General features: G+C 52.6%; 1 protein-coding gene across 7 annotated transcripts in view; it reads right to left on the minus strand.

The window, feature by feature from the left end:
- Window positions 1–26,052, minus strand: part of PBX1 (PBX homeobox 1) — a 134,600-nt gene that overhangs the window by 96,163 nt on the left and 12,385 nt on the right. For 4 of the 7 annotated variants that reach the window (XM_041127633.1, XM_041127636.1, XM_041127634.1 and 1 more), the window contains exon 3: window positions 18,472–18,588. The exons of the other annotated variants lie outside the window; for them this stretch is intronic. In XM_041127633.1, the coding sequence (XP_040983567.1) occupies window positions 18,472–18,588 (117 nt within the window). The remainder of the gene's footprint in view (window positions 1–18,471; window positions 18,589–26,052) is intronic. 7 annotated transcript variants of the gene reach the window in all.

Here is a 26,052-nt window from a genome sequence, read left to right on the forward strand (position 1 = left end):
TCCTGTTTGAAAACACATCCTGACTTGCAACATGTTTATTAAGCACACCAACAATCAGTCTACAAGTAAGCACTGAGTCCCAAATCCAAAATACACAGAGCCTGGGATTTATCTACACACCTGAAGGTGGGAACGTTCCTCATCCCTCCCAAACACCATCTGTGAGTGCCCACATGGAATCACAGCAGCATCAACACTACCCAGTCCTTCTCTAACACCTTCCATCTAACCTAAGAGATTTTAGAATAAATCAATCCATCAAAACACTGAGTCCAAGTGTCAGTCCCTCCACTCACGAGGAAAGGGCAAGACCCCAGCAGGCAAAGTGCACGCACACGTCACAGCTCATTTTCCCAGGGCTGAATTGAGGGAGCCAGGGTCAGCATGGGAAGAGGTGCAGCCCCTGCTTTCCAAGGTGTATGGCCCGAGAGAGGAAACGGGGCACTGCTTGGCCATAAAGGACCAGTGCCTTGACTTAGGTGCTTTTCCAGCAGCCTAAAATGTTACAGAAAAGATCCTGTTGGCCCCACCTTGTTATCTGAATGCTGCCGTGCGCAGAGGCTGTGTCCCTCCAGCAAAGAGCCTTGCCCACTTCACGCACTATGTCACACTGGTCCTTTAAATAATTAGTCCTTAAATTGGTCTGCTGGACCAGATGGTTCTCAGCATCCTGATCAGGCACAGCAAGTATAAGATCCCCTCTTAAAAATGTAAGTGGTCAACCAGCCAAGCATGGGATGGGGAAATCCTCAAAAAAAAGAAGAAGAAGAAGAAGAAGAAGAAGAAGAAAACAAACCAACAGAACAGCCTCCTGGAATTTGTCCACGATGATCTGCACCAGGTTATTCTGCTTCCCCCAATTTCCCTGGTTTAAAATGAGCCCTGCAAAGATTCAGGAGTTTGAAATAGAAGAGGAGGTATGTAAAATAGCAACAACCACACAGCGTGCTGCAAAACATCTCCAGCCCCTTACAGCTTTTGCCCCCTGCAGTATAATCCCCGGCAATGCTATTTAGACCCCGTTTCAGGCCTCACTTTTCAATTCATCCCTTGTCCATCCTGAACTGCACTGCCCAGTTCCTAGTCCAGGGATAGGTCTGTGTTACCCATTCAATAGTTCTTCACCACCTGACACCCACACCCCTCATCAGCTCATCCAGAGAGAAGCAAAGCAGCAGCACTTGCTCCCTGAACTTGGCAAGAAGGAGCTTCTTTTTTGGAAAAAAATTCTTCAACCACCCCCAAAATCAAGGGGAAAGTCTGAATTCAAACTCAGATCAAGTATCCCAAACAGAGGACCAACCAGACAATTAACCATTAATTCCACGCTGCTCAAAAATCCCGATCCCGAAGTTCAGCCCTGGACCACATCCACCCACACACCTGGTTTAGGGGTGCCTCTAATTTGCTGGGCTTACCATCAAGCTACCCGCACCGTGCTTGCACAGCTCCATTAACATGCACTCAGAGAGACGTGCTCTCCATAATTTGCAACCAAGACCACAAGAGAGAAGCCTGTAAAAGGTCTTCTGCTGCTATTACTCTTTTGCTTTTACAAAAGACCCCATGAAACTCCGGTGCTGTGCAAAGAAACGGTACAAACAAGTAAAATGCCATTCGTCTAACGAGCTTTTACTCAGCATCCTGGAGTCGCTTATTTGTTTATTTTCTTAAGTTCCTCTCGATCCAGGTGTTTCCTAGCACGTGCTAGCACCTAACATTCCCTCGGAGAGTGGCTGCTGGTGGGTCTCCTGGTCTGCCATGGAAATTAATGAGGCTCCACCACGAAGGGAGAATTTCTCTCCATAACTCCCTAGCTCTGATCCCATACATCTGGAGTTCCTGAAACTCCCTTTATTTCACCAGTATCGTTGCATTAATAAGATGTCTGGAGACACATGCCATACCCAGTTAGGAAAAGGAACTAAGATCTCTCCTGCTCTATCAAGTGCGGCCTCTGCAGCCCAGAAAGCCCACTGCTACCCTTTTTTGCCAAACCACACAGCAAATAACACATCTAATTTGCTCTCCGCTGTGCTCCTTAGGTCTTTTGCAACATTACTGATTTCCAAGAGCCTTCCCCTCACTGAATCTTTCCGGTTTGGATCGTGAGGGTAGTATTTTGCAATTCCTTTCTCGCACATTCATGAAGTGTTGCTGTTTGCCACTAAAGAGCCACTTGCTGGGCTCTACCCCAAAGGCAGCTGCGTTTCAATAGTCGGGAAGCTAATAATATACATTACCATACCAGTAGGCAGGGAGAGACATGCACTGATATTTGTATCTTCCCCACACAACCAATGCACAACGTGGACAGGTTTTTTCAAAGGAGAATTTGGAGACGGAGGGAAGCACGCAAGACGATCACGCCACAGGAGCGAGCGGCAGCGCACTGCCAGCACCCCAGCTCCCGATCGATAGGCCATCTGTAATAGAAGATCAATCGCTTCTATTTTGTGAGGTGTTAAGTGTGACGGGGATTGAATTAAAGCCGAGACCATAAGAGCAGCTATAAGTTATGCCTTTTTCCTTCCTCCTCTTTTTTTTCCTTTTAAGAAACAAACCCATAAAACGGTACTTTTTTTTCTTTCCTCTTCCCTGCCCCCTCCCTTTCCCCTCCAAGATTTTCAATTAGGTGAGTGGAAGGACAAATGGCGCAAATACATTTTGCTCGAGTTCTAAGTGCTTTTGAAACCCCCTGTCAAAGCATTTAGTAACGCAAGATTTAAGATGCCCAATTAATTTTTCCCCAACAAGGAGCCAAAAGTAGATGCAGGAGGAGGTTAAAAGCTAAGTGTTTAATTAATATTAAATTTATATGATTCTTTATCACTGAAAGCATTGTAAAATTGAAAAAGCAGTTAATTTTATGGTCACTGTGTATTCCTCTGCTTTGATCTTTGATCCGTGGAATGAAATCGCAGAGTGTAAAGATTCTCCTGCTTTATTATACCTGTCTCATGGCAGGGATGCTGGGTGAGGTGAGCTCATCTGAGCCCCAGCACAAACTAGGCAGGGTGGTACCCGGGCATGAAGCCCACATGCCGCCCAGGGCTTGGGGGTGCACAGTTTGCAATCGCCCCCCAAGGGGAACTTCGTGCCATTTGGCCAAGGACGGCACGAAACTCTTCTGTACGCCACCGCCGCCTCGCCGCCGATTCCTGGCCTCCCCCATGCCTATCTGCCAGCGAGACAAAGAGCTATTATGCAGAACGGATTGCACTGGAAAGAAAAAAAAAGGGGGGGGAATAATTTCTGCAGGGTTTTTTATGTGTTTTTTTTATATTTTTAAATCCCACTGGGAGCCTCATTATAATTTAGTTATTAGCAGGGGGAAAAAGAAACCAAATAAGTAAAAGAAATTTAACATCTTAAAAATATTTAAAGGGAGGAGAAAAATCAACAGGATGAAAGTTCTCCAAGCTTCAAAGCAGTTGCAAATTCCCGATTCAAACATTTCAGGCAGCCCCACTGGCAGTGAGCTGCCTTGGGCTCAGCTCCCCATCACAGATCCATCGCTGCTCCTGGCTGGAACAGGCAGGGTGCCCCAGACCACAGAGATGCCCATACAACCCAGACAGACACCCGGACGGGAACAGGTCTCCACACAGAGCAAGACCATCTGATCCCACTCCTCTCACCCAGCCTTCCACTTAGAAACCCTTTGAAAGGCCACGTACATCTTCTCCTGTACCTTCAATTCAGTGCCTCCTTCCCAGAGAGAGGCACTGTGTGTATATTCATATAATAAGAAAGTGAGATTTTAAATGGGAATTTAATCTTATTAAAGTCTTGATTTTAGGGCAGGTACATAAGTCATACATATGAAGAGGCACAAAGTAATGAAACGGTGCAGCTCTCAGAATACAGCTGGGAAAACTGGGAAGTCATTAAGGACGGACAAAAATTAGGCTTGATATCAAGAAATAAGATCTAATAATTGGCACTGCTTCATAAGCAACGGGAATTAATACCGTTAACCCTTCGCCCCCACTCTTCAACTTATTTTCAGTTGCTGTCAGAGAAGGACAGTCACCTTATCCCCACATGAGAGCTTCCAGCACAGCAGCAACACAAGTTGCCCCAGGTCATTCAGCAGTGATGGAGCAGAGCCTGGAAGAGAAACCAGGTTTCTCCTCTCCCATGGGATGCCAGAAGAAGGCTCCTCTTCAACTAAGCAGAAGAGATGTCAGACACACAAAGGAGCAGTCTATAACCTCAGGGAGTCTGAAATGGGATAGATAGCAAGAACCCTGCTGTTGTTAGCAGGTCGTCTCTGCTCCCATCCATGACACAGGAAGCATGAGACACAGATTTGTGTTTTTCACATCCCCACTGGGTGGGCCAGGGAGTCCAATCATCAGAGATGCTGGCCACCAAATCACACCCTCTAGCTGGTACTTCTTCAAGCCCATATCCAGCCCGGGTTTTTTAAGGCTCAAACTAAGGCCAGCCAAGACAGGAGGTCAGATTTCCAAACATGCAGCCCTGGCCTTGAACCAGGCAACCAGCTTTCAAGCCTGGTACAAAGCATGTCAACCAAAAGAAAAAACCTGAGAAGTATCTGCAGTTGTTCATGGGGAGGTGTCTACAGCCAGACTGCTCTCTCCACTGTTCAGGGAAGAGAAACAGGTCCAAGGAGCCCACCTCCTGCTAACCTTCACATCTAAGGTGGTGCTTTCAGGATCTGCTTGACAGAAGTCCTGCATGACTTCTGGTCCATGGGAGAGGACCAGAAGTCATGCACGCTCAAGCATGGCTGTGCATCTATCTTGGGAAGAGCTGCCATTAAGTGAGATGTTCAGGGGACACATACAGCACACAAGAGACCTGGTGCTGCTCTGACAACTCCTCTGCCTCCTCCCAAGCGATGGAGAACAGCAGGTCCACCACAGTTCTGGCCGTACACAGCGCAGCCTCCCCGCGCAGACAGACCGACTGTATTTTATACGTATGCATGCAGATATTGACAGATGGAGAGAGAAAATTACTGTGCCCATAAATTGAAGCTTTGGTCACGTCAGTTCAAGGAGCAGAATAGAAAATTTAGAGCCAAAAAACCAGCTTGTGTCAGTCAGGCTGATGAGCGCAAGCGCCAAAAAACACACCCCTTAGCATGGGGAGGCGAGACGCAAGCACACGCACGCACACAGAGACCCCGCTTCTCTTCATCTATTCTCAGCAACTGTTTGTCTGAGGCCACATGCAACTGGATTTGTCAAGCCCCCTTTTAACAACTTCTTGTCACAGTCCATTACCAAATTGCATATAGTTATATATTCCACTAATTAGGCTTCTAAAATATCATTAACATGTCTCTTGATCATTAGCATAACGTATGAGGCGTCCTCGTTAGGCACGACTCGAGTTTGTTAACGCGGTAATGAAAGGCACGGGGCTGGTACTGCAGGAGCCGTGCAGAGATCGGAGGCTGGGAACATCAAAAGCATCAGTGCCAGGCATAAAAAAAATAACAACAAGATCAGTGAGAGGCAGGGGCAGAAGCCAATTGCTGGGAAACTGGGGTGATGTGGAAGGTGGAACAAGCATCTCCAGGCAGGCAGATACTTCACATACACTGTGTGTCTTCCCCAGACTAAAATAACATTCCCATGATCTGGGTACAGCACAGGTCAGGGATGAGTCAAGGTCGCAGACCTGTACACATCGTCATTGGAGTCTGGATAAAATGGCAATGATGGCCAGGGTCCACACAAGACTTCAGCTCTGAGCCCCACAGCACAGATCTGTGTCCCCAGTTGAACCCTTCCTGTCTGGTTGACCCTGGGACACCCCTCCATGGGCCAGTCCTGCTCCACACAAGGACACCCTGCACCCACAACCCAGTGCAAGACACATGTACATTCCTCCCTCCTCCGAAACCGACACTGAGCGCTCCTTCTCCCCAGCCCCAAGATAAAACTGGTCCAATGCAACGCCAGGCACCACCCTCACCCAGCCAGCTCAGGCTATGCAACATTGAGCAACCACCCCAGTTAAACCAATGATGAAAACCCACCACCCACCAGGCATTACACAGCAGAAGATCAAGGGTGTTAGAGGCAACAGCCTAGGATGGTGCAATGACACGGGACCTCGGTCAGGAAGATAAAAGAAAGGCCTGCAAGGTCTTCGGTACCCAAATGCGACCCCAGACAGCAATATCTGTGTATGTGCTTCAATGCGTCCAGGGCTGGGGGGTGAAGGATGTGAATTAATAGCCAAAGGTTTGACCAGTACAGATGCTTCCATGTCCAAGCCAGCTCATGTATCAGTGGTTACCACCGTTGCTATAAATAAGCAGGGACTGTTTTTTTTTTTTTCCTTTGAGCGAATAACTCAATAAGTCACCGCATGAAAGATATTGTAAATAGCTCCAGCAGAGTGCAAGTCAGGGCTGCTTCCAATTAGCTTTCACTTACGCTCCCCCCGCCTGCGCCAAGTTTGCAGAGTTTGTTCCTAACACGCCGAGGTGGGGAGCGAACCCCACTGCAATCTGGGCCACCGCTCCTCCACATTAGAAATGATCTTTTCATTAAAGCTGTGAGGACGTCAAAGCAAGTGAAAACAGCCCACATATGCATTTATCTTTGTCCAGATGTTAATGCAAAGGGGGGGGGGGGGGGGGGGGGGGGGAGGAAACAACCAAGAGCTTTTCTTCAGCTGCTGAGAGCGAACACCACCACCACTGCAGCAACAGCTTAGAAATACGAAGCAGCACACAACTTTTTATTAGAACAAAGACACAAAACAAGCTCAGCAAAGGCAGCCCAGGGGCTTTTTACGCACGTATCTGAAGAGACACCCCCTTCACCCTCCACATCCCTAAGAAACGGGCAGGACGCATCCTCATGGGCAACACCACTGCCAAAACAACAGGGGGAAGATGGATGATTTTGCGACTCCATCAAAAAATTCCTCTTCCATGAGATAAAGGCAGTATTAAGACTCTTTCCGAGTTTCTACTCATTCATACACACAACCTTTGTGTCCCGCACATGCGCGTGCCTTCACGCAGCAGCTGGTCCCAATACCAGAGGAGCATCACAGCCAGGAAACTATCACCAGGAAGATAAAATACAGGGCAGGAGACTGCGGGATCAGTTGGTAGCCTACAGGAACAGGAATCCTGGGGAAAGAGCTTAATTACCCACCACCCCTATCTGGGAATGGCTCTGAGAAAGTCACAGGATGTCTGTGCCGCACCTTTTGCCATCGGGATGGTGATACAGGTGCCTAACCTGAGCCAGGAGATGGAGGGGGACCAGGAAATCAAGACCTGCTCATCACATCAGCATTTTAGCCAAATCTCCCTTCTTAAGCCACCACACAATTAGGTACCACCCTCACCCAGGCATTTTGCAAGGAGGGCAGCAACACCCCAGAGCAGGACCAGGAGGTCTCCCTAAGCAAGCAGATGTATTCGTTCACACCTGAGCAGCCTCCCTTCCCTGCCGCCCCAACTATAACATTACATTAAAATACAGACACTGAAAAGTATCCACTGTTTTGGGAAGAGGGGGGTTACAGCAGTCAGCGCAGCACATACCGCTTTTGTTTGCTTCCTGCCTTTCAAGCCAAAAGCAACAATCACAAAAATGAAAAGCCACTAACACTTGATAAAGCTTTTCGATTTGAAAGGGGTCAGGAAAAAGTTCCAGGAAAAGGAAGAGAAACAGCCTTCTTTTAAACCGTTTAATGCGGTGAGAATCAGCTCTCGCAGGCTACAGGTTTATGTTTTTCCCTGTAGTTTTTCAACCATCCTTACCTACCCTCTCCATGCTCCATCTTCTTCCCACTCCCTCCCGCACTCCCAAAGGGCAGCAGAGCTCTATTAAAATAGCCAGAGAGGAACCTTTCCCCTCCCCGTGCAGGAGGGCACTAGGTTGACCTCTCCACATCTGGACATGGCTGCAACCTCCGGCTTTCCACAGCAAATGCCAGCAGCGCAGTGACCTTCCTGGAAATGCGGTCCTCTGACCTCCCTTCTCTGACCCACCCATCTCCCGTCCCTCTGCTGAATTCCACCACCCTCCACCCTGGCTGGGCTGGGGACACGGCACTATCTCACAAGGGGTGCAACTCCTCCAGACAGGGCCTTGACAGCTCTCATGGGCCCAAATCCAGGGTGTATTTGCTTGGGAGATTGAAGGGGTGTCAGAGAGAAAAGGAAGAGAATCCAGACTGCAAACCAGCCAGATTGAACTAGCTTAAGCAAACAGCCTCAACAGCAACAATTCCATTCAAATCCTAGAGCTGTTTCACTTTTGATCACCTGGAGAGCACTTGCCACCACAGCCTGCCTTTATCCAGCTCATCTATCGTGCAACCAGCCAGGAGGAGTTACAGACCCATCAACATCTCTATCGGTGCAGTGGAAAAGCCTTGGTGGGCCGTCTTCCTTCTCATGCTGCACGAGTCTACCACATCTCACCAGGGTGTTGAGTAAAACATGGCCTTCCACAGCCATACCAAACGTGCCTCAGCCTTCCCCAGACAGTCTGGCACAAGGTGGTCCATGCTCTGGCTTTTCCAAGCCATGCATGAGCCAAACCAGATGGTCGCTGATACCACATCATGTCCCCTCCCCAAGCAAGTCCAGCACTCCCTCCTCTACATGCCCCAGCTTTCCTGCAACTCACACAGCCACATTTCTCCATGGGAGCTGCCTCTCCCCAAATACCAACAATTTTAACACATTGACACGCTGCTGGAAGAACAGTGATGCTCCTGTGGAACAGGAGACCTCAGCCCAACAGGGCCCACAACCAACCACCACATCCATTTGGGATGGTTTCTCCAAACGTCCTCCCACCCAGACCGCAGCCGCGCAAGGCAACCCGGAGCTCCCCACGCCTTGGACCACCTCAGCTGGAAAGAGCACGACAGAAAGCTGAGCAGATGCTAATGGCTAAGATGCAAACCGTGACTTGGGGCAGTCACAACACCAACAAGCGGAAGGGCTCACACACCGGTGGCATCACTTGTTCCCAGCCAGAGGAACAGGCAGAGCTTTTCTTTATAGGACACAAACAGCTTTTACCATGCACATCACCACCACCAAACCCTACTTTTGCAGTTCCCCCAGCAGCAAGCCTACTGATTTTTTGCCCTCCTTTCTGGGCAAGTGTGGAGACCCCATCCTCACTCCCCAGCCGCGCTGTAGGGGGGATCACATCAATAAAGCCTCATGCATGCAGCAAGACATGAGCCTCCCTGCTGCCCGCAATCAACTTCGTTTGTTTATTTTTATTTGAGCAAAACTACAGCTAGGCTGGGCTGGGGGGAGGCTGGGAGGGGGACAAACCCCTGGAAAGCTGGGCTGCACGCTGGTCTCCAAAGGGACTGAAACTGGGGATGGGAGGAGGGGCCAGCTCTCCTTTCCAAAGAGCTTTCAATAGGAAACAGATGTTGAGGGCCTAAGCACCGAAAGCAGGGTCTGCAGCGGGCTTCCCTGGCTCCATGCTCCCAACAGAATCTATTTTAATTAAAATATTTCAGTTCAAGCACGAGGCGAGGGGTAGAGGGAGCGGGGAAAGGTCCGGGGGTGATGTGCTTGTTATCTCTGAGCAGGCAGCAGGGTTTGTGGCAGGGCTGGAGGAGGTGCTGGGGTGCATAGGGTCGGGTTGGAGACCCCATCCCGTACCCCCAGCCCATGCTCCCTCCCTCCAGCAGGGCTCTACATAAATTCTGCTGACCTTGAGTGAAAAATTGCCTCGTTTCGGTACCGAAAAAATAACATTACATCATGTAGGCTGTGTCAGGTTCTATCAATGCCCCCTTCCCGCCCGCCCCCAAAGCGAGGGGGATGTAACCCAACACTATGAAAACACCAGCGTGGAGAAGAAAGGGGGCCTTTGTCATGGACCGTCAGCTCCCCGCTCCTGCCTGAGGTGAAGAAAGATCTCCAGACTCCAGACGCCCCCCCCCCCACCACAGCCCCTTTGCTTCCCCATCCCCACCTTTGAAACCCCTGCTTCTCCCTTACTTAAAAATTTCTGCCATTACTAGGATCCAGAGCTCCTTCCTCCCTCAGATCCCTTGGCAAAGGTCAGCCCTGTGGAAAAAAACAGGGTGCAAGGAAGCCTGAAAGCCCTGCCACAGGATCACTAAAGCCTGACCTTAAGCCTGTATGAGCCAACAATATCCTCCAGGTGAGGATCCATCCCAGCCTTCTTCCCAAGGGCACTCGACTCCCCCACAGGAGGGGATACGGAGCAGAGGATGCAAGGACACCCACACCCAGCTCCAGAACGGAGAAACAGGGGAAGGCCAGGACCCAAACAGCAAGGAGGGGAGCTGGTGTGGGCTCTGCCAAGCCATGGCCACCCAAGCGAGCCTGTGCACCCTGCCAGAGCAGGGACAGAGAGGCTGCCCATCCCACAGGGACAGGCATGAGCTGATGGGGAGAGGGAAGGAAATCAGGGCCCGCAGGATCTGATAACCAGCATCAGCAATGCACATTAGGATCCTCGAGGCTATGAGTTCAGTGGGGCCAGGCGCAGGCTGTGGGGCTCTCCTGTGGCTGCTCGGGGAGCGCTGTGCTGAGCGGATGGGAGGCAGGCTGTGCCACTCGCCCCACGGCCAGGGAACAGGCCCTAACTGGGAGAGAGGAGCTGCATGGGCCTGAGGCCCCACAGGCTCCTGGGCTGAGTATGCAAGTGGGAATAAAGAGGGTGCAAATGGAGTGAGCTCCCCTGGACCATGCACAGTGCGGGGCAGGGTTGTGGGTTGCTTTCTGCCTCCTTGCTGGGATCACGCTTTCCTCTGCTACAAGGTGGGGGAACAGGGGCATGCACCCCAGCAAAGCGTGCCTTGCTTAAACCGTGCTCGCCAGCAGCACCCTGGCTCACTGAGCAAACCCATGGCAGAGGGAAAAGTAGCTGCCACTGCCTGCGGGCAGCACAGCACCAGGCCATGCACAGGTCGAGGGGAGAGGGAGGAGAACACCCAGCTTGCCCCAGGCCCTCGGCTCTCAAATGTATTTTCTCATTAATGTGTAATACGGTTTTATTGTCTCAAACAAAGTCTGTTTTCGATCAGTTCCTTTATCCCAGACACTGCCGCGCAGAGAGACCATGGAGGCCAGATGGTTTGTGTTGCAGGAGTCTTCCCGCTCTTCCCCGCCCGCCCCTTAATTCCTTACAAATTCCTGGAATGCCTGCGCCCCCGAAAACCAGCCCACGGCAGAGGCAGAGGCAGGCATCGGCCTCCGGAGCAGGGGCTGGGGGCCCTCCCCAGCCTCCCCTCCTCGTGGCCAGCAGCTCACACAGGGCAGGTCCCCAGCAGCCAGTGGCTCCTGGCTGTCGTCTCCTCCACAGGGCCACCGGCAAGCAGTTTTGCACCCGAAACCGGAGATCCGTGGGTCCCCTCCTCCTTTGCTTGCGGCAGGGAGGTTTCCTCTGCTGAGGGGGGGAAGCACAGACCCCAAAACCCCCCATCCCAGCCCCAAAGGCACGGCCGGCACTGGGACTGCAGGCGGTGGGAAGGATGTCTGCCCATAATCCCCACCACGTGCCCAAAGCCACCAGGCCCCTGCCACATCGCTCACAGCTCCAGCTTTCACCCACGCCTCCCAGCGTTAATCCCTGCCCTGGCAGCTGGACGCAGAGGTTCGCTGAGCCCTTCCCAAAATCCAGGGGCCGATCCGAGCCTCAGCAGAATCAAAGCGAAGGCTCCCGCTGACTTCAAGCAGCCTGCCTCCCCCCTGCGCCAGCTACCCAGACAGGCAGCTTGGCTGGCAGTTCCAGCCCACCCTGAAACACATCCCAGAGGTCCAGCAAGGCTCACGCTCCTCCTGCGATCCTCCCAGCACCCTTGCAAGCGCCTGCCTTGGAGGAGGAGGGAGCCCACCAGCCCCAGGAAGGAGCCTGGCTGAGCACAACCCTGTAGCAGGGGGGAAAAATAAGGGATGCCAAAAGCGATCGTTCAGCCTGGAAGAAGGCCAGGAGACTAGTGTTCACACCCTTAAACTTGGGAAAAGCCCCATGTGAGCACCGATAATCCCATCTGTGAAAAACCTGAGTCTGGTGGAAAAGACAGCACCTTCTCCGAGGCAATCAAGCACCGCATGGCATGGCCAGGCCGTGGGTCATCCCAAACCAGGCAACAGCTGCAGGCTCCCATGGTCTCTCTGATCCTGCAGACCTTGTCCTGTCTCCCAGGAGTTCCGTATGAGCCCCGTTTTCCCCCTGTTCCCGCTCTGCAGCAGCCACTGCCCAGGAAAAGTCTCTACTAAAGAAGGACCGGAGGGGATGCCCAACCTGCAGCACCACAGGGCCAGCAGCCACTCTCCACGGTTTGGCTGCCAAAATGCCGAGCAGGCTCCTCCGAGACCTGTCGAGCAGACAGGTATCTGCTCCCAATTCGACTGAATTTTCATGAGGATGACACAAGACAGCCCCACTGCCAAGTTTCTACAGCTCTTCCAGAGAGGAGGTACCAGAACCCAAGAGGCACCTCCAAAATCTCACTCACACACACAGTGTGGAGGATGCCTTCTTTTTTCTCCATTGCTGCTTTTTCCTGAGCCATTCGGCCCGTTTTAGCAAGCCCTACGCCAAACCTGCCTCCACCCGGAGAAATGCCAGGGCACACAGTTAAAGTGCTGCCAACTTTTGAGCAATGGGGAAAAAAAATAAGGGGGTGGGAGGTTTATAGTGGGAACATTTATACCTGTAGGATCACGCTGTCTTCTCCAACACCCTTCCTACACCTTGCCCATGAGCACTGAGATGGAAGAAGCTGTTCTTGCCATGTCATGGTTGGATGCTCAAGAGGCAAAGCAGCAGAAACTGAAGCGGTCTGAGATGTTTGGTTTCCAACCAAGAAGCCCACGTGCAGAAGAAAAGCTGCTACATGCCAGAACTGAGGGGGGCCAGGGAGCCCTCAGACCCCAGGCCTGAAATAGCCAGGAAGCAGGACAAGTAGGGGGTATGCCCTTGGTACAGTGGAGCAAGAGGGCTGGAAATAAGTGATGGTGGGAGGCATGCAAGCATTTTGGTGATTTTGCACTCGTAGCAGAGAAAATATCACCTGCCACCTTTTGGGATTCCCAGCGCTCAACTTTGGCTCCATCCAGCAAGAAAAAACACAGCAGGAAAGAGCGAGCGAGCTGAAACCTGATCCTCTGAAAGGCTGGACTTGGTGTCTGGCTTTTCTTACCGGCTCGGCCGACCTGTACGTGCCAGCCTGGGAAGGCGTAATGGTTCCACCGACAGAACTTCATTAACTTTTTATACACTCGGCTGCTAATTTATAATCATTAGCGGACAAACAGCCAACAATTACACAAGCAGCACGTTAAGAAGAGAGGGAGAGAGCTTGAAGGAGCTCATGGTCTGGAGGGAGCGGGGATGGTGCGTCCCCCATCCCGGGGCTGGCATGTGACAGGGGTGACCTCTCCCAAGATTTACTGGCATGCCGTTTCATCAGCTGTAATCAAGGCATGGGGCAGCAGAAAGGCAAAAGGCGCAGGTGAGTGCCGGGAGGGGAGAAATCTCACGGGCTCTCTTGTTTTCAACACAAAAAATAAAAAAGAGTGACGGGAAGAGGAAGAGCATGCGTATTCCACGTTTCCAACTCCTGGGGCAGGCAAGGCCCCTCTTTGCAGATGAATGGGAAACTGTACACAGAAACAGCACAAAATTCATCCTGATTTAATGAAATCTTCAGACATAGGTCACGTAACTCCAGTGCCCTTCCATGCACCAGCTCTTCTGCTGGAGGCAGCTCTGTACTGGAGGTAGGAGATAGTGTTGCAATGCACAGCCCTGGCACCCTGGGTGAGCAACGCCTGCAAATACCCAAATCCTGAGGATGCATCTACCTTGAGGATGGAGAAGTGAAAATGGGGAAAGGTTTCAAACACCTCTGAGATCAGCAGTCTCTGTTCCCCAGAAGAAATCTCAAAACTAACTCCACTAGCGCTCCTCTCCTGCCCAGTATCCCACCCAGTCCCTGCCAGTAAAGGCATGTGACTCACGTCACCCAGCCAGACCCTTGCTGCACAACACGAGGCCTCAGGCAGAGGACGACAAGCAGGCTCCCTTCTCTGCAACAACCCGAGCTGCTTTAATCGATCAAAGAGCCATAAGATCCACAGATACAGATGTCCCTACCAGACAGGCAGGCCAGCAAGGAAGCAGAGTGACCTGACCAGCATCACTCAACAATGCGTCGTGCCCAGAAACCAAACCTACACCTCTTTTGGCTCCCGCGCAAGGGCTGAGCCTGCTATCCCGCCCCACACCAGGCAGGCCAGCCAGTCCTTTTCTGAGATGTAAGCTTCCTGCTAAACAGGTCTAATGAACACCATGTGCACCTTGCAAAGCCTCTGCTCAGGCATCTCCGAGCAGCCAGCGCAGCTTAGCAAAGCACCCACTGCCTCTGATCACACGAGAGCAAAACTCCTTTCCAAAACTCCATGCAGCAGGGGGGAAAGAGCAGCACCCGACTTTGCAAAGCCGAGCAGCACCCCTTGAGAAAGGCAAATGAATGCGGGGCTGGCCGCAACCCACCCGGCTCCCCTCCAAAGCAGGAGGGGGAGGATGCAGCAAGCAACGCAGCCTGCATGTAGGACCCGCCATGCCTTGCAAGCTGCAGCTTGCCAAGCATGCAGAGGGCAGGTAGGCAGAGCCCCGCGCTCCGAGCGCACAATCCCAGGCATGCTCGCAGCTGGAAAAAGCCGTCGCAGCCCTCCAGCTCCACCCGCTCCCCCTCCTGCTCCCCGCGGCAGAGGCGTGTGGAAAGGCTCACAAGCTGCTTTTGCTCACAGCAGGGCCTTTCCCCTTCCACCCTTGCACTTGCAAAAATAAAAGTGCAGGTCTAACACATGCTGACTCTCATCACATCAAGAGACCAAACTGTTCAGGCCAGAAGGATGAGTGCTTCTGAGATTACTGAGGACTAACCCCAAATTTCTTGTGTGATAAGCTCTCTTCCCTCTACAGCAGCTTAATAACCATCCAGCATCCACATAGAAAAAAAAAAAAATATAAAACTCTCTCCACCTAGAACTGCAGCTCTCAGGGCAGTTCAGGGGATCAAGCAGTAAAGCTAATTTAGATGCAAACTCAGACCACTCATCCTGCCTGGGATAGACCCACAACTCCACCCACCCGGATACAGCTGCAAGATCATGGTGCCCACCTACGCTGGGGCAAGCTTTTAAGAAAGCCTCTACCTGATCTGCTAAAAATACAGAGCATGTTGTTTAAAATATTTTCCTGTTGCTGTTCAACATCCATAGTGCCACGAAACCCTTAGTCCACGCATCTAAGAAAACCAGGGGTGATAAGCCATCACACAGTCCATATGGGGTAACAACCACAGATCGAATGGTGGGATCCACAGAGAGAGGAGGCGCAGAGGTTGTTCCTGCAAACTTCACTTTGGCATTTCTGCCTTTCATTAACTTTTAAACAGAATTGCCCAAATACCTGATCTTTCAGGATTTTTTTTTTTTTTAAAAAGCATCACTTGAGAGCTGGATTTGTCATTAAGGTATTTGTAATGTAAAACTGAAGGCAAATTTCAGAGAAATACTTTTAATAAAAAAGGCAAAGGCTTAATTTCAAAAATGTAAATACAAGACGTTTCCATCTTTTTTTATGCTTCCCAAAAGCAAAGCAAGAGAGTCTTCTTTACTGAAACATGTTGGGAAATTGAGCTGCACAAATTTGTACAACATTTCTGTCAACCCAAATACACATTATTATTTCTTTTCCTCCTCGAGATCTTTTAATTGGGGGGGGGGGGGGAGACCTCATTTTGCCTGAAGACATGAAAAAGATGCCAATGCCTCTCAAGCCCATGAACAACAACTGGTCCGTACCCCCATCCCGCAGGGATGCGGTGTGGCATCCACAATGGACGAGAGGGAGGACAGAGCATCTCCCACCAGACCCAGGTCAACATCCAGTCCAGGGGCTCTGCAGCAGCGGTACAGGCACGACACAGGCACCAAACCTTGTGCGGGAATTAAGTATTGCCCTTATGAGTCCTCTGCCCCCCCCCCCGCTGCCTTGCCCACACCACCCAGGTCACAAAAAAGCAGATGGAGGACAGGAAGACCTCACAATGGGGTGGCATCAGGCTGGTAGGAAGTGCCAGCATCTGGGAACCCTTGCCACAGAGGAAATTAAAAGTAGCTGGGCTCCAAAGGGGAGGAGGGAAGAGTTACTACAGCCACCTACTAAGTCCAGGTAGGCTCACAAGCAACGGACCCCAATGTTTTTTGGGAGAAATGCAGAGATATCTGGGCTCATCCAGCCCTAGGGATGCCTGCACAGGGTGGGAAATGAGCACAGGGACCGCCAGTGCTCATGGAGCAGGACCCTCACCACCCCAAGCGAGGAGGGGACAGCCTTTTAAAATAAAGACATGGTGAGCTGGACAAAGGGAGCCTGGCAGCATCCTTTGCATCGCTAAAGCATCAGCGGCATCATGTTGTGCCTGGGGGGGCTCTTCTGGAGGGGCCTTCGCACAGAGCCGGGGCTGTTCCCCTCCCCACCCATTTGGGAACATTCCTCTCTGGCTTTCAGCGCTCCATAATCCAAAGACTCCTGCAAACGAGGCAAGACCAGCAGCGGCAGGACTTGACACCTCACCGCGAAGGGGCCGCCCCATCAACCTCCGGCTTGCCAGTGAGCTGCAGGAAGGGGAAAGGAAGGGGGGGCTGGCAGAGAGCACCCCTCTGCCATGGCCAGCCCCACACAAACCTCATCCAAAGCCTTCCCTAGGGAGAGGGGGCTACACAGTCAGCACCCCTGTGTGGAACCCCCCCTTCCCCACCACCCTGTTCCCCTTTCCCTCCCCCTGAACTTGCTCTCGGGCCCCGTCTTCCCGAACAATCTCGCCGCGGGCTGCTTTTGTAAGCCTCCAGCCCCAAAAGAAAAATGATGGGTTTGAACTCTTAACCCCGCCCCAGAAAAAGGCTGGAATTAAAAGGGGTTTATGACTAAGTATGCAGATGGGAATACTGTAATAACAACAGGCAAAATGTTTGCCCAGCAGTTCTGGGCTGGTTTCGGAGGGAGGGAGGGAGAGTGGGGACGGGGCGGCTTCTGGCCGGAGGATGACGGCACAGAGAAAGAATTTGGCGGCTGGGAGGGAAGGGAGGTTGCTGATAAATGCTGGGGCAGAGGCGGGGAGGGGGGCTGGGACCCGAACGCCGCACCGCATCGCTGGCACTTCAGGGAGGCTGGCTGCGGCGCTGCGGGTTTCTGGCCGGCTGACAAAGGCACCGCCACAGAGGAGGCAAGCACGGGTAGGGGGAAATGGCAGGAGAGCTCGACTCCGGGGCTGGCTTGGCAGCGATCACGCGTCTTGTGGGACACTGTCGCACTCGACGAGGCTGGGACACACAATAGGTAACATATCAAGGCAGATAGCAATGCTCCCCCACACCCCAAATCCCTTCTGATGGAGGGGACCCATGCACACAGACTCCTGCCAAGGGGGGAGCCCACAACCGCAAACAAGTGGCTAATTTGAACTAGCCCTGGGACTCCAGCTCTGCTGAAAAGGTGGTAAAACGTCAGTGCCTAAGTCACCTAGGGAGGCATTTTCAGGACATCACCTTCCCCCTTTTAGCAACAGGCTGCACCAAGGCCCTGCAAGTGGGAGGCTCAGGCTAGGGGAGACCCAAACCTCAGCCACCATCCCAGAGGAGTGCACCTCACTGCTGGCCTGACCCTTCTGCAAGAGGAGAGAGCGCTGCTTCTCCGGCCCCCAGTCCTGCACCTGAGGGCAACCAGGACTCCCCACTGTGTGGGGGACGAGCCAGGTGAGGCACCCCGACAGCTCCCTGTCACACAACAAGGAGCCACCCTGGCACTGCTCAGCAGAGCGCCAAAATACCTCCCTGCCACTGCACAAAGCCAGGCTGTCCACGGGCACCCAGTCTGTAGGAGAGGTTTGCCCACAGCTCACTGGGGATGCGAGTCCCCAGTCATACCAAACCAGCACCTTCCGGTTCTCTTGAGCTCTCCACGAGGTACCTGCAAACTTAATACAAGATGCAAACTGCTTGCACAACATCACACACAGCTTGGCAGCCGCAGGCCAAAAAGCCACCAAACACCCGAATCTTGCAAGTCACCGTGACCCACGGGAGAAAAATTAATGTGTGGCACATGGAAACAAGCCACAAAAACACAGACCTCCCGAAGCACCCGGAGGAGCCACAATATGGAAATATTTCTGAGCAACACTCTTGCCACAAGCACAGGGACCTTCCCCCCGCACTTGCTGGGTGCAGCCCAGCCTGATGCAACAGCAGCCCTTTGCCAAACCAAGCACCTCGAAGGGGTAGGAGGTTCAGATGGGAACACGCCCCAGTCGCTTCCCCGCAGTCATGAGGAGGTAAAGCTGCGTGCAAAAAATTCACAGCATGACTGGCAAGCCAGGAATTCCAGGAGACTTCCCAGCTTGCAACACGGGGGATTTCCAAGCATGTCTCACACCCACCTTTGCTCAACAGGTACCTCAGATTTTGCAGCATCAGCGTATGGAGTTTTGACATGACTCTGGTCACCTCCTGCTGACCCACTACGTTTACCAGAGATATGGAGTACTGGAAGGAGCCTGTGGATAGTAAAAGGTCTTTCTCATCACCACAATCCTCCTCCAGGTCCGACCTGTTGCATTTATGAACAGAAACACAGCAGCCCTACAGCAACCAGGCAAGAGGCGAGTGGACCCCCCCAAAGTACCTCCTACAGCACCCAGTACTGCTGCTACCAGCAACACAGCACAGGGAACAGGGAAATAACAAAGCCACCAAGCTTGCTTCTCTTATTTCGCCTCTCAAACAGAGCAAATGTCTCTGTAAAGACATTTAGAGACCGTCTGTGGGGTCAGGAAAGATGGTCGCTAGCAAAGGGAGCCTGCATTGCAAAGGGTGACAGAGGAGACCCAGGCTCTGGTCCCTTCCAGCACCTCACGCTGCAGCAGCCTGCGGCGGACGCAAGCTGCACAAATGCACAGCTCCCTTCACGGCCACTGCTCTGCGATGGCACGGTGGTGAGCACCGACATGCCAGGAAGCACTCAGATCAGGTAATGGAGGGTGTAGGAGACTTGCGAGATGATTCCTGTGAGTCAGACAAGCTGGCCAGGGCCCAGATAGCAAGCTCTGCAAAATCAGCAAACAAAAGAGGGCAAAACCTGGACCTCCCCAGCCCCTTCCTGCTGCCTCTGAGATGACCCCTGCAAGCGGCCCCGGCAGCCAGCAGCGGACTTGATGAGGGCAGCCAGAGCCATGTGGAATGCTGCAGCCAGGGCTGGGGATGGAGACTCAACCTGCCATGCCTTGGAGTGACCTGGTCGCCACAACTCCCTGCTCAGTCCTGGGACTTGCTGAGCAATTTTGTTTCTCCTCTGCCAACGGAGGAGACAACATTGCTCTTGCTCGTTTAAGCCATGAGCAGTCTCTCTCCACATGCAAACTGAACCCAAGAGATTGTCCTCTCACCCACAGCTTCCAGGGCACTTCCCAGGACTTAAGGACCAAATGTAAACGCTCCTTTGCAAGTCCTTTTCGGACAGCAGCGTTTCCCCTCCCTGCCCCATCGCATACCCATGCCTCAACAGCCAGGCATGGAGCTGGTCTACACAAGGGATATTCCCATCTCCCTGCCAACAGGGTGGCCCCAAGCAGGCGAAGCCCCCAGCCCTGGAGGCTGTGAAGCACCACATCCCTGGAACTTGCTCCAGAGGCTTTAACAGATAACATGTTATGGGAGGCTGCAGCCACTTGTCTGCGCCAGGAGGATCCCCTTAGGAGACCAAGGGTAAGATCCTTGCTTTCCAGGGACAGACGTGAGGCATTCAGTCATGAGAAGATCCAGGACTGAAGCAGAGCCCTGGCCCAGCACGTCTCTGCAGGATCACAGCACATCTTGAGGAGCAACCCCGAGCAAAGGGTCACCATACATTTCGTGAAGACCTCCTCTCCCTCGAGGCTTGAGATCCTTACCCTCCAACCTCTGCCAAACTTGGTGTTACAGCCAACGTGGCTTCCTTTTATAAAAGCCTCCACAAAATCTCTGCCATGAGGTACTGCCATCCTTTCCTCATCTGGGACTTCCAGACGTTCCAGTTGTCATTACTTTTCATTAAAAAAAGGAAAGAAGGTGAATGGTAGGGAGAACATCTGGAAGAGGGATAAGTACCCATCAGGAGTCATCCCAATTCTGACAGCTGAATGAGTTAGACAACTGCTAACAAACAGGCTAAATTGCTCCTTTCCCTTCCTGACAGGCTGAACCAAGCCCCCCGAGCACCCTGAACACCAGCTTGGGAAACGGTCCCTTCCCAGCTTTCGATAGTAGCAAGAAGTCCAACCCAGGCAGCTGAACCCAGCTAAACCAGCCTGCACATGCTGCTCACTGGCACAGGGAGGCTTCTGACATTAAACCCCACTCCCCTGCACCCTCCGTGGTGCACCACCCACAGCCAGAGAGGAGCCCTGAAGCCAGGTAAGATGGAAGACCAAGCCAGGGCAATGCAGCCTTTAGAAATGGATGGGGACCAGGACCGGGCACCCCTTCTTCCCTATGGCAAAGCCTCCTGTTCCAGCAGAGAGGCAATGCAGGCAGACCAGCAGCCTCCATCCCTCTGATCCGTAACGGCCCGTAGCCCCTTCCTTCCCCTCCTCCCGACAGGAGGCACACCCAGTGCTAAACACTGAGGCTAACTCCATCCGGTCCTTCTTCCCTATGTCTATTGTCGCTAAAAATTTATCCGGCTTCTGCCAAAAAAAAAAAAAAAAAAAAAAAGCTGCACCCCCCCTCTGCCCTTCAAAGTAAAAGCAGCTCTGCTCTTTACCCAGGGAGGGGGAGAAAAGTTTAAACATGAGTCCCCCATCTACCCAGCACTGCTCCGCTCCTCCTCCTCCAAGGACTTTCACACAGCCCTGTCCCGTCAGCCTGTCTGTGGCATTTGATTCCTGTCTGTCACTAAGTGATGAGGACAAAGGGTGAGGAGTCAGGAAAAGGTCTGAGCTACTTTGTTCATCGTCTGGATACGAACTTTGGATGAACTCCGTGGGGAAAGAGAAAAGCCGCATGGAGCGGGACGCACCGTGCATAGCACTCTCTCTCCTCCAAAAAAAAAAAAGAGAAAAAAAAAAAAGAAAAGGGAGGCTCGAACAAGGGGAAGGGGTGGGAGGGAAAGGGAGAGGAGAGGAGAGCATTCCCCATCCCCATGGCGGCAGGCAGTCTTGAGAGCTCCCTGCTCCGAGGAGACAGAAGGATATTCAAACCGCCTTCCCAGGAGGCATGTTCAATAAAGCAGGATGCCAACGCAGCCTTTTCTCAAACAAATCTGTTAGCGGCGGGCCAGGGGCCAGCCACAAGGGCTTGCTTTTTAAAGCAACCAAATGGGAATTTCCTAATAAAATAAAAATTTAAAAAAAGCCCCACCGTGGCACGGTTAAAGGGAAGCTTGCTGGCAGCAACAAAAAGTATCTTACACGCAGACCTCTCTGGAAGCACAGGAAGATGAAATACAGCACAAGATGGGGAGCTTTGGGATGCATCCAGGGCCAGGGCGCCGAAGCACCCGTGTGCTCCCCTGGCACCCACCTGCACAAGCTGGGGGAGACGACTGCCCACAGCACGGTTACATACCGGGGGTGAAGGTTTACAACCACAATTTCTGCTGCGCTGAACAAGGGAGGAGGCTCACACTGCGCTGCAATGGAGGCAATTTCCCTCGTGCCAACCTCAGGAACCTGGAAAAGCCACCACAGGGCACGTGCAGCTCTTTTGCCTTACTCTCCTTTTCAGAGTAAAGCCAAACCAGTTTGCAACTGGAAAGCCCTGTGGTAGTCTTGCAAACATTAACTAAATCAGCCCCTCCTGGGCAGCAAAGCCACCACAAACTTTCTCCCAAATGGCTCTCACCAAGCAGCTAAGATGCCTGCAGTCGGATTGGACACAGCCTCCATCAAGGATTATCGGCAAAGCCTACACGCAAGATGTGCCAAGCCACACAGGAAAATGGTTGCAATTGTACGTGCAATTCTGCAGCGTTCACAAGAAACCTGCAGAGCGCTGGAAGTGAAGGGTGCCCCGGACAAACCACCCCACTGCGCTGCACCAGCATCACCCACTGAACATGGGAGGGGACCCACAACCCCACAGGCTAGCTGGGAACACAGTTCTGGCTCTGCCAGCTTGAAAGTCTCTGCCTGAGGCACAAGCAGTTGGAAATCCAAGGGTCATGCTGGAGGCTGTTCATCACCCTCCCAGCACATCCCAGTGGAGTGGGTGAACTTACTCTCCAGGATGGGGAATTCTGCCTAAAACAGAGATTAAGTGGGTTACAAAACCCAGGAGAGCACCTGAAAGCAATCCACTAGAATATGCCAGAGGTTACCCCGGATCCCTTGTCTCTCTACTAGCCACCAGCAAATAGAAAAACAACTCTGTATGAGAAAGCTCTGCCTGGGACATGACCACAACAGCCCTGCACACTGCAGCAGCCCAGCCACAGAAGGCACTGGTGAGACCTCCCCGACTGGGCACACAGCAGCAGGCAGGGCACACATTCCTGTTCAAAGTGGAAGAAACTTCATCCTTGCGTGGTGTCCAGCACAGGAGACTGAGCTGCAGAGATGGTCACAGGAACTGCTAATCCCAGCTCCAGTCTGGCCTCTCTGCCTGGGAAGATGATTACTCACCACCAGGACTCTTGGAAGTGGAAGGGATCAAAAGCTTGGCTTCATTGACCCACAGCTACGTATGGCCCCGGGCCTCCCAAGATCCACCTGCTGCACACCAAGACGATGATCAGGTGAAAAAGAAGGAGGAAGGAAGCACATTTCAGCAGGGAAACAACCTGGCTGTGGAGGCCGGGAAGGCAGGGTCCTCTCTTGCAGACACCAGCCACCACCACATCCCAGAGGAGCACATGTTAGGAGGTAACTCAAGCATCTCGGATGCCCAAGACCTCTGACGGAGAAACTTTGATCTCCTCCAAGCATGGCCAGTCCCTGGGGACTGCCTCTAAAGTACACAGCAGAGCATGCCAGGACAAATCAACTCCGCAGAGAAAAACTCAGCCCATTTGGAGGAGTTTGTTCCACCACTCGCTTCAGAAAGTCCAAAAAGCTCCTCTGGCGGTGGGAGGGACCTGTCCCCAGCAGCCCTGCCAAGGCAGCCTGGCTCAAGGCAACAAGCTCCCGACAGGGAGAACCAGAGAGGAGAAGGGGAAAAAACTGGACAAGATGTCGGCTGGATTGACCGGTAATCCCATTCGCAGAAGGTGAGAGCTCAGGGAGGAGATGCTGGTGCTGCTGGATCCAGGGCTGTTTTGAGAACAACAAGTAAGAGGAACAGAGGGAAAGAGAGGGGGCTGGGGGAAGAGAAGGTAAAAGAAAACAAATCTGCTTTATTATTGCCTGAAACCCAAGAAGACTGATTAAAGCAAACAGCCCCCCTGCCCCTTCCAAAGGGTTGTCTCGTCTGCTTCCTAAATCTGATTCCCATTTGTCTCTATATGGTTCTCATTTGTTCTTCATTTAGGTCTCCTCCATGCTCCTCACTGAGGCTAAGAGAGCCCTCTGGAGAGTCGCAGGGATGGGCTTTCCCCAGGAGTCCACGAGGGCAATCGCTGACCAGGGTCAGACCCAGCACCAGAGCCTGCGTAGAGGGAGGAGATGTGGCAAGAAGAAAGCAGCAGGCTGCTGACTACGTGCAACGGGCAAGAGGCTGAGGAGATCCTTGGAAAGAGCTGCCCGAGGGAGGAGAGCATCACTACCCAAGGGTGCTGACGGGAGCCTGGCTGACTCTGGGGTAGCAGACCTGGCATCCCCGAAGGGTGAAGCAAAAGCAATAAAAAAGCAAAAACGACCAGGAAGATGGGATGCAGCATGAGTAGAGACCCACCGGCACAAGCATTTTATTTTCCCTCTTCACCAGCAGACAGCCTTCTGATTAAACAGGAGCCTAAAAATTATCCTAATGGAGCTCCTTTCAAACACAAACCGCAGGGACCTCTCCTAATTGTGCAGCTCCTTTCTCAATCGCAGCCTTTGTATGATGAAGCAGGTCCATCCACCGCCCTTGCCCACAGCTGCGTGCCTCAGCACGCAGGACCGGCGTGCTCCACCAGCCATGCCTGCAGCTCCCAACTGGGTGTTGGGGCTGGAAGCACCGTGCTGTCATGGCCCTCCCAGCACTCGCCTTCTGCCCTGGCCCCTGGCTTGTCAGCCCCCCGAGCACCCAGCCAGCCAGGCACATTGCCTTTGCTGAAGGACGTTTCCAAGGCCCAACCAAACACGGCAGAAAAAGGGAAGTAAAAATCTGTCCTTCCACCTGCGTGGACTTTGCCACCTGCCTCCGGAGCACGGAAAGACCAGGGACTTTCCCTACCACCACCTTTCGCTATGTCTTATCTCCTTCCATATGGCTTGTGGGTTTTTCACAGCAAACAATCCCCATTTGGCCTTGGGATAGGCTCCCTAAACCTCCAGCCATGCCATCGTGCTGCTGCGCATGTCGTCCTACCCCTAAGATCCCATGGGTCAGGACCCCACGGCTTTCTAGATCTCAGTGCAGAAGAGCCATTTCTAAGGAGAAGTCCCACCCCAGGCTGCACACCTACTGGACACATGCTGCAAACCTATCTGAGTGGAAATATAGCACCCTTTGCCACAATAAAAACCAACCAAGCACCTGCTGCCCAACCGACCCATCCACTGCAAGTGGAAACCGAGCAGGGTCTGAGCTCTCCGTGGCCAGGGCCAACCCCGCATCCACCCAGCATCAGAGCAGGGTCCAGATGGCTGCACAGGTACCATCACGCTACATAACATCATTTTCCCCCTGCTGCTTGCTGCCTAGGTAGAGGACACAGTACCCATCAGCTGCTCTCCCTGCTCCCTCCTGCCCGTAAGGAAAGCAGAGACCCCTGACCTTCTCCGCCACATCCCCCCAGCCCCTCCGCAGCTTAAGCAGCCCAGGTGCGCAAATGTTACCCAATGCCCTTGCCAGGCAGAAAGTAAATTCCACTGAACAGGGGAAATGCCAGCCGCGGTCAGACCCCAGGATGTGCAAATAGCAGCCAGGGACCTTCGGGAGAGGAACAGCCCGGGCCCAGGCGCTCCTACCGATAATCCTTTTCGGGACGCCCCCTCCAGAAGCTCCTGTAGCAGAGAAAGGATGCTAATTTGACTATTTGAGGGAGTGGGGGAAAAAAAAAAAAAAAAATTAAACGTTTGTTATTGCGCTAAATGACCTTTTCAGCCACTTGGGGACAGAATTGCACCGGGGCTTTGGAGCAAGCTACAGCGGGTGTTGCTCACTCCCTGCTCCCATGCTCAATGCTTTGTGCCTCCGGATGCACGGATGCATTTAAGGGGTCTGTACCCCCCTAGTCACCTCTGTTCACCCAGCAACGGAGCTGAGAAACACCCTCTTTGGAAATATCTGTATGAAGTAGGGAGGAAAAAGGAGACTGCTAAGAGCTTGCTGAGCAAAGCGCTTCAGACGGCTTCATTTCACATTGCCGAAAGCGTAAATCGGGAATTGCTCCTCGGGTTTTTCTCCATTAGTGAAGTATATTGCAACTCCCCTTCCTACCACCAATACCAATCGACACTTCACATCTGCTGACCAGATCTAACAGCCAGGATTTTCCGGGGGAATAATACATTTGCCGAAAACACCATTCCTGCCACCTGCTCCCCCCAGACACACAACTGCACCAGAAGCAGGGCCGCGGCAGGCTCCTTGCCCTCAGCAGGCACATGCACAGCACAATGCAGCAGCCAGAAGCTTCACAAATTCATATCAGAAATAAATAGGTGACCCCTTGCAAAGCAAGGGTCGTAAACCCTTCAAAACACCACCTCCATCAGGGGGGTGGAGCATGTCCCACCACCTGCAACTTTCCTACACAAGACCAAACGCCCCTCTGGAAAGCACAAGCTTCAGACAAAACATACCAGGGAGGCTGTGTCCTGTGCTGTGAAGTCAGGATTGACAGCTGCAACTCCTTCCAACTCATTTCTTTTACCCTGTGAACTGTGCCTTTTATCTAG

Source organism: Aquila chrysaetos, chromosome 12 (genome assembly GCF_900496995.4).
Source record: "Aquila chrysaetos chrysaetos chromosome 12, bAquChr1.4, whole genome shotgun sequence".
NCBI lineage: Eukaryota > Metazoa > Chordata > Aves > Accipitriformes > Accipitridae > Aquila > Aquila chrysaetos.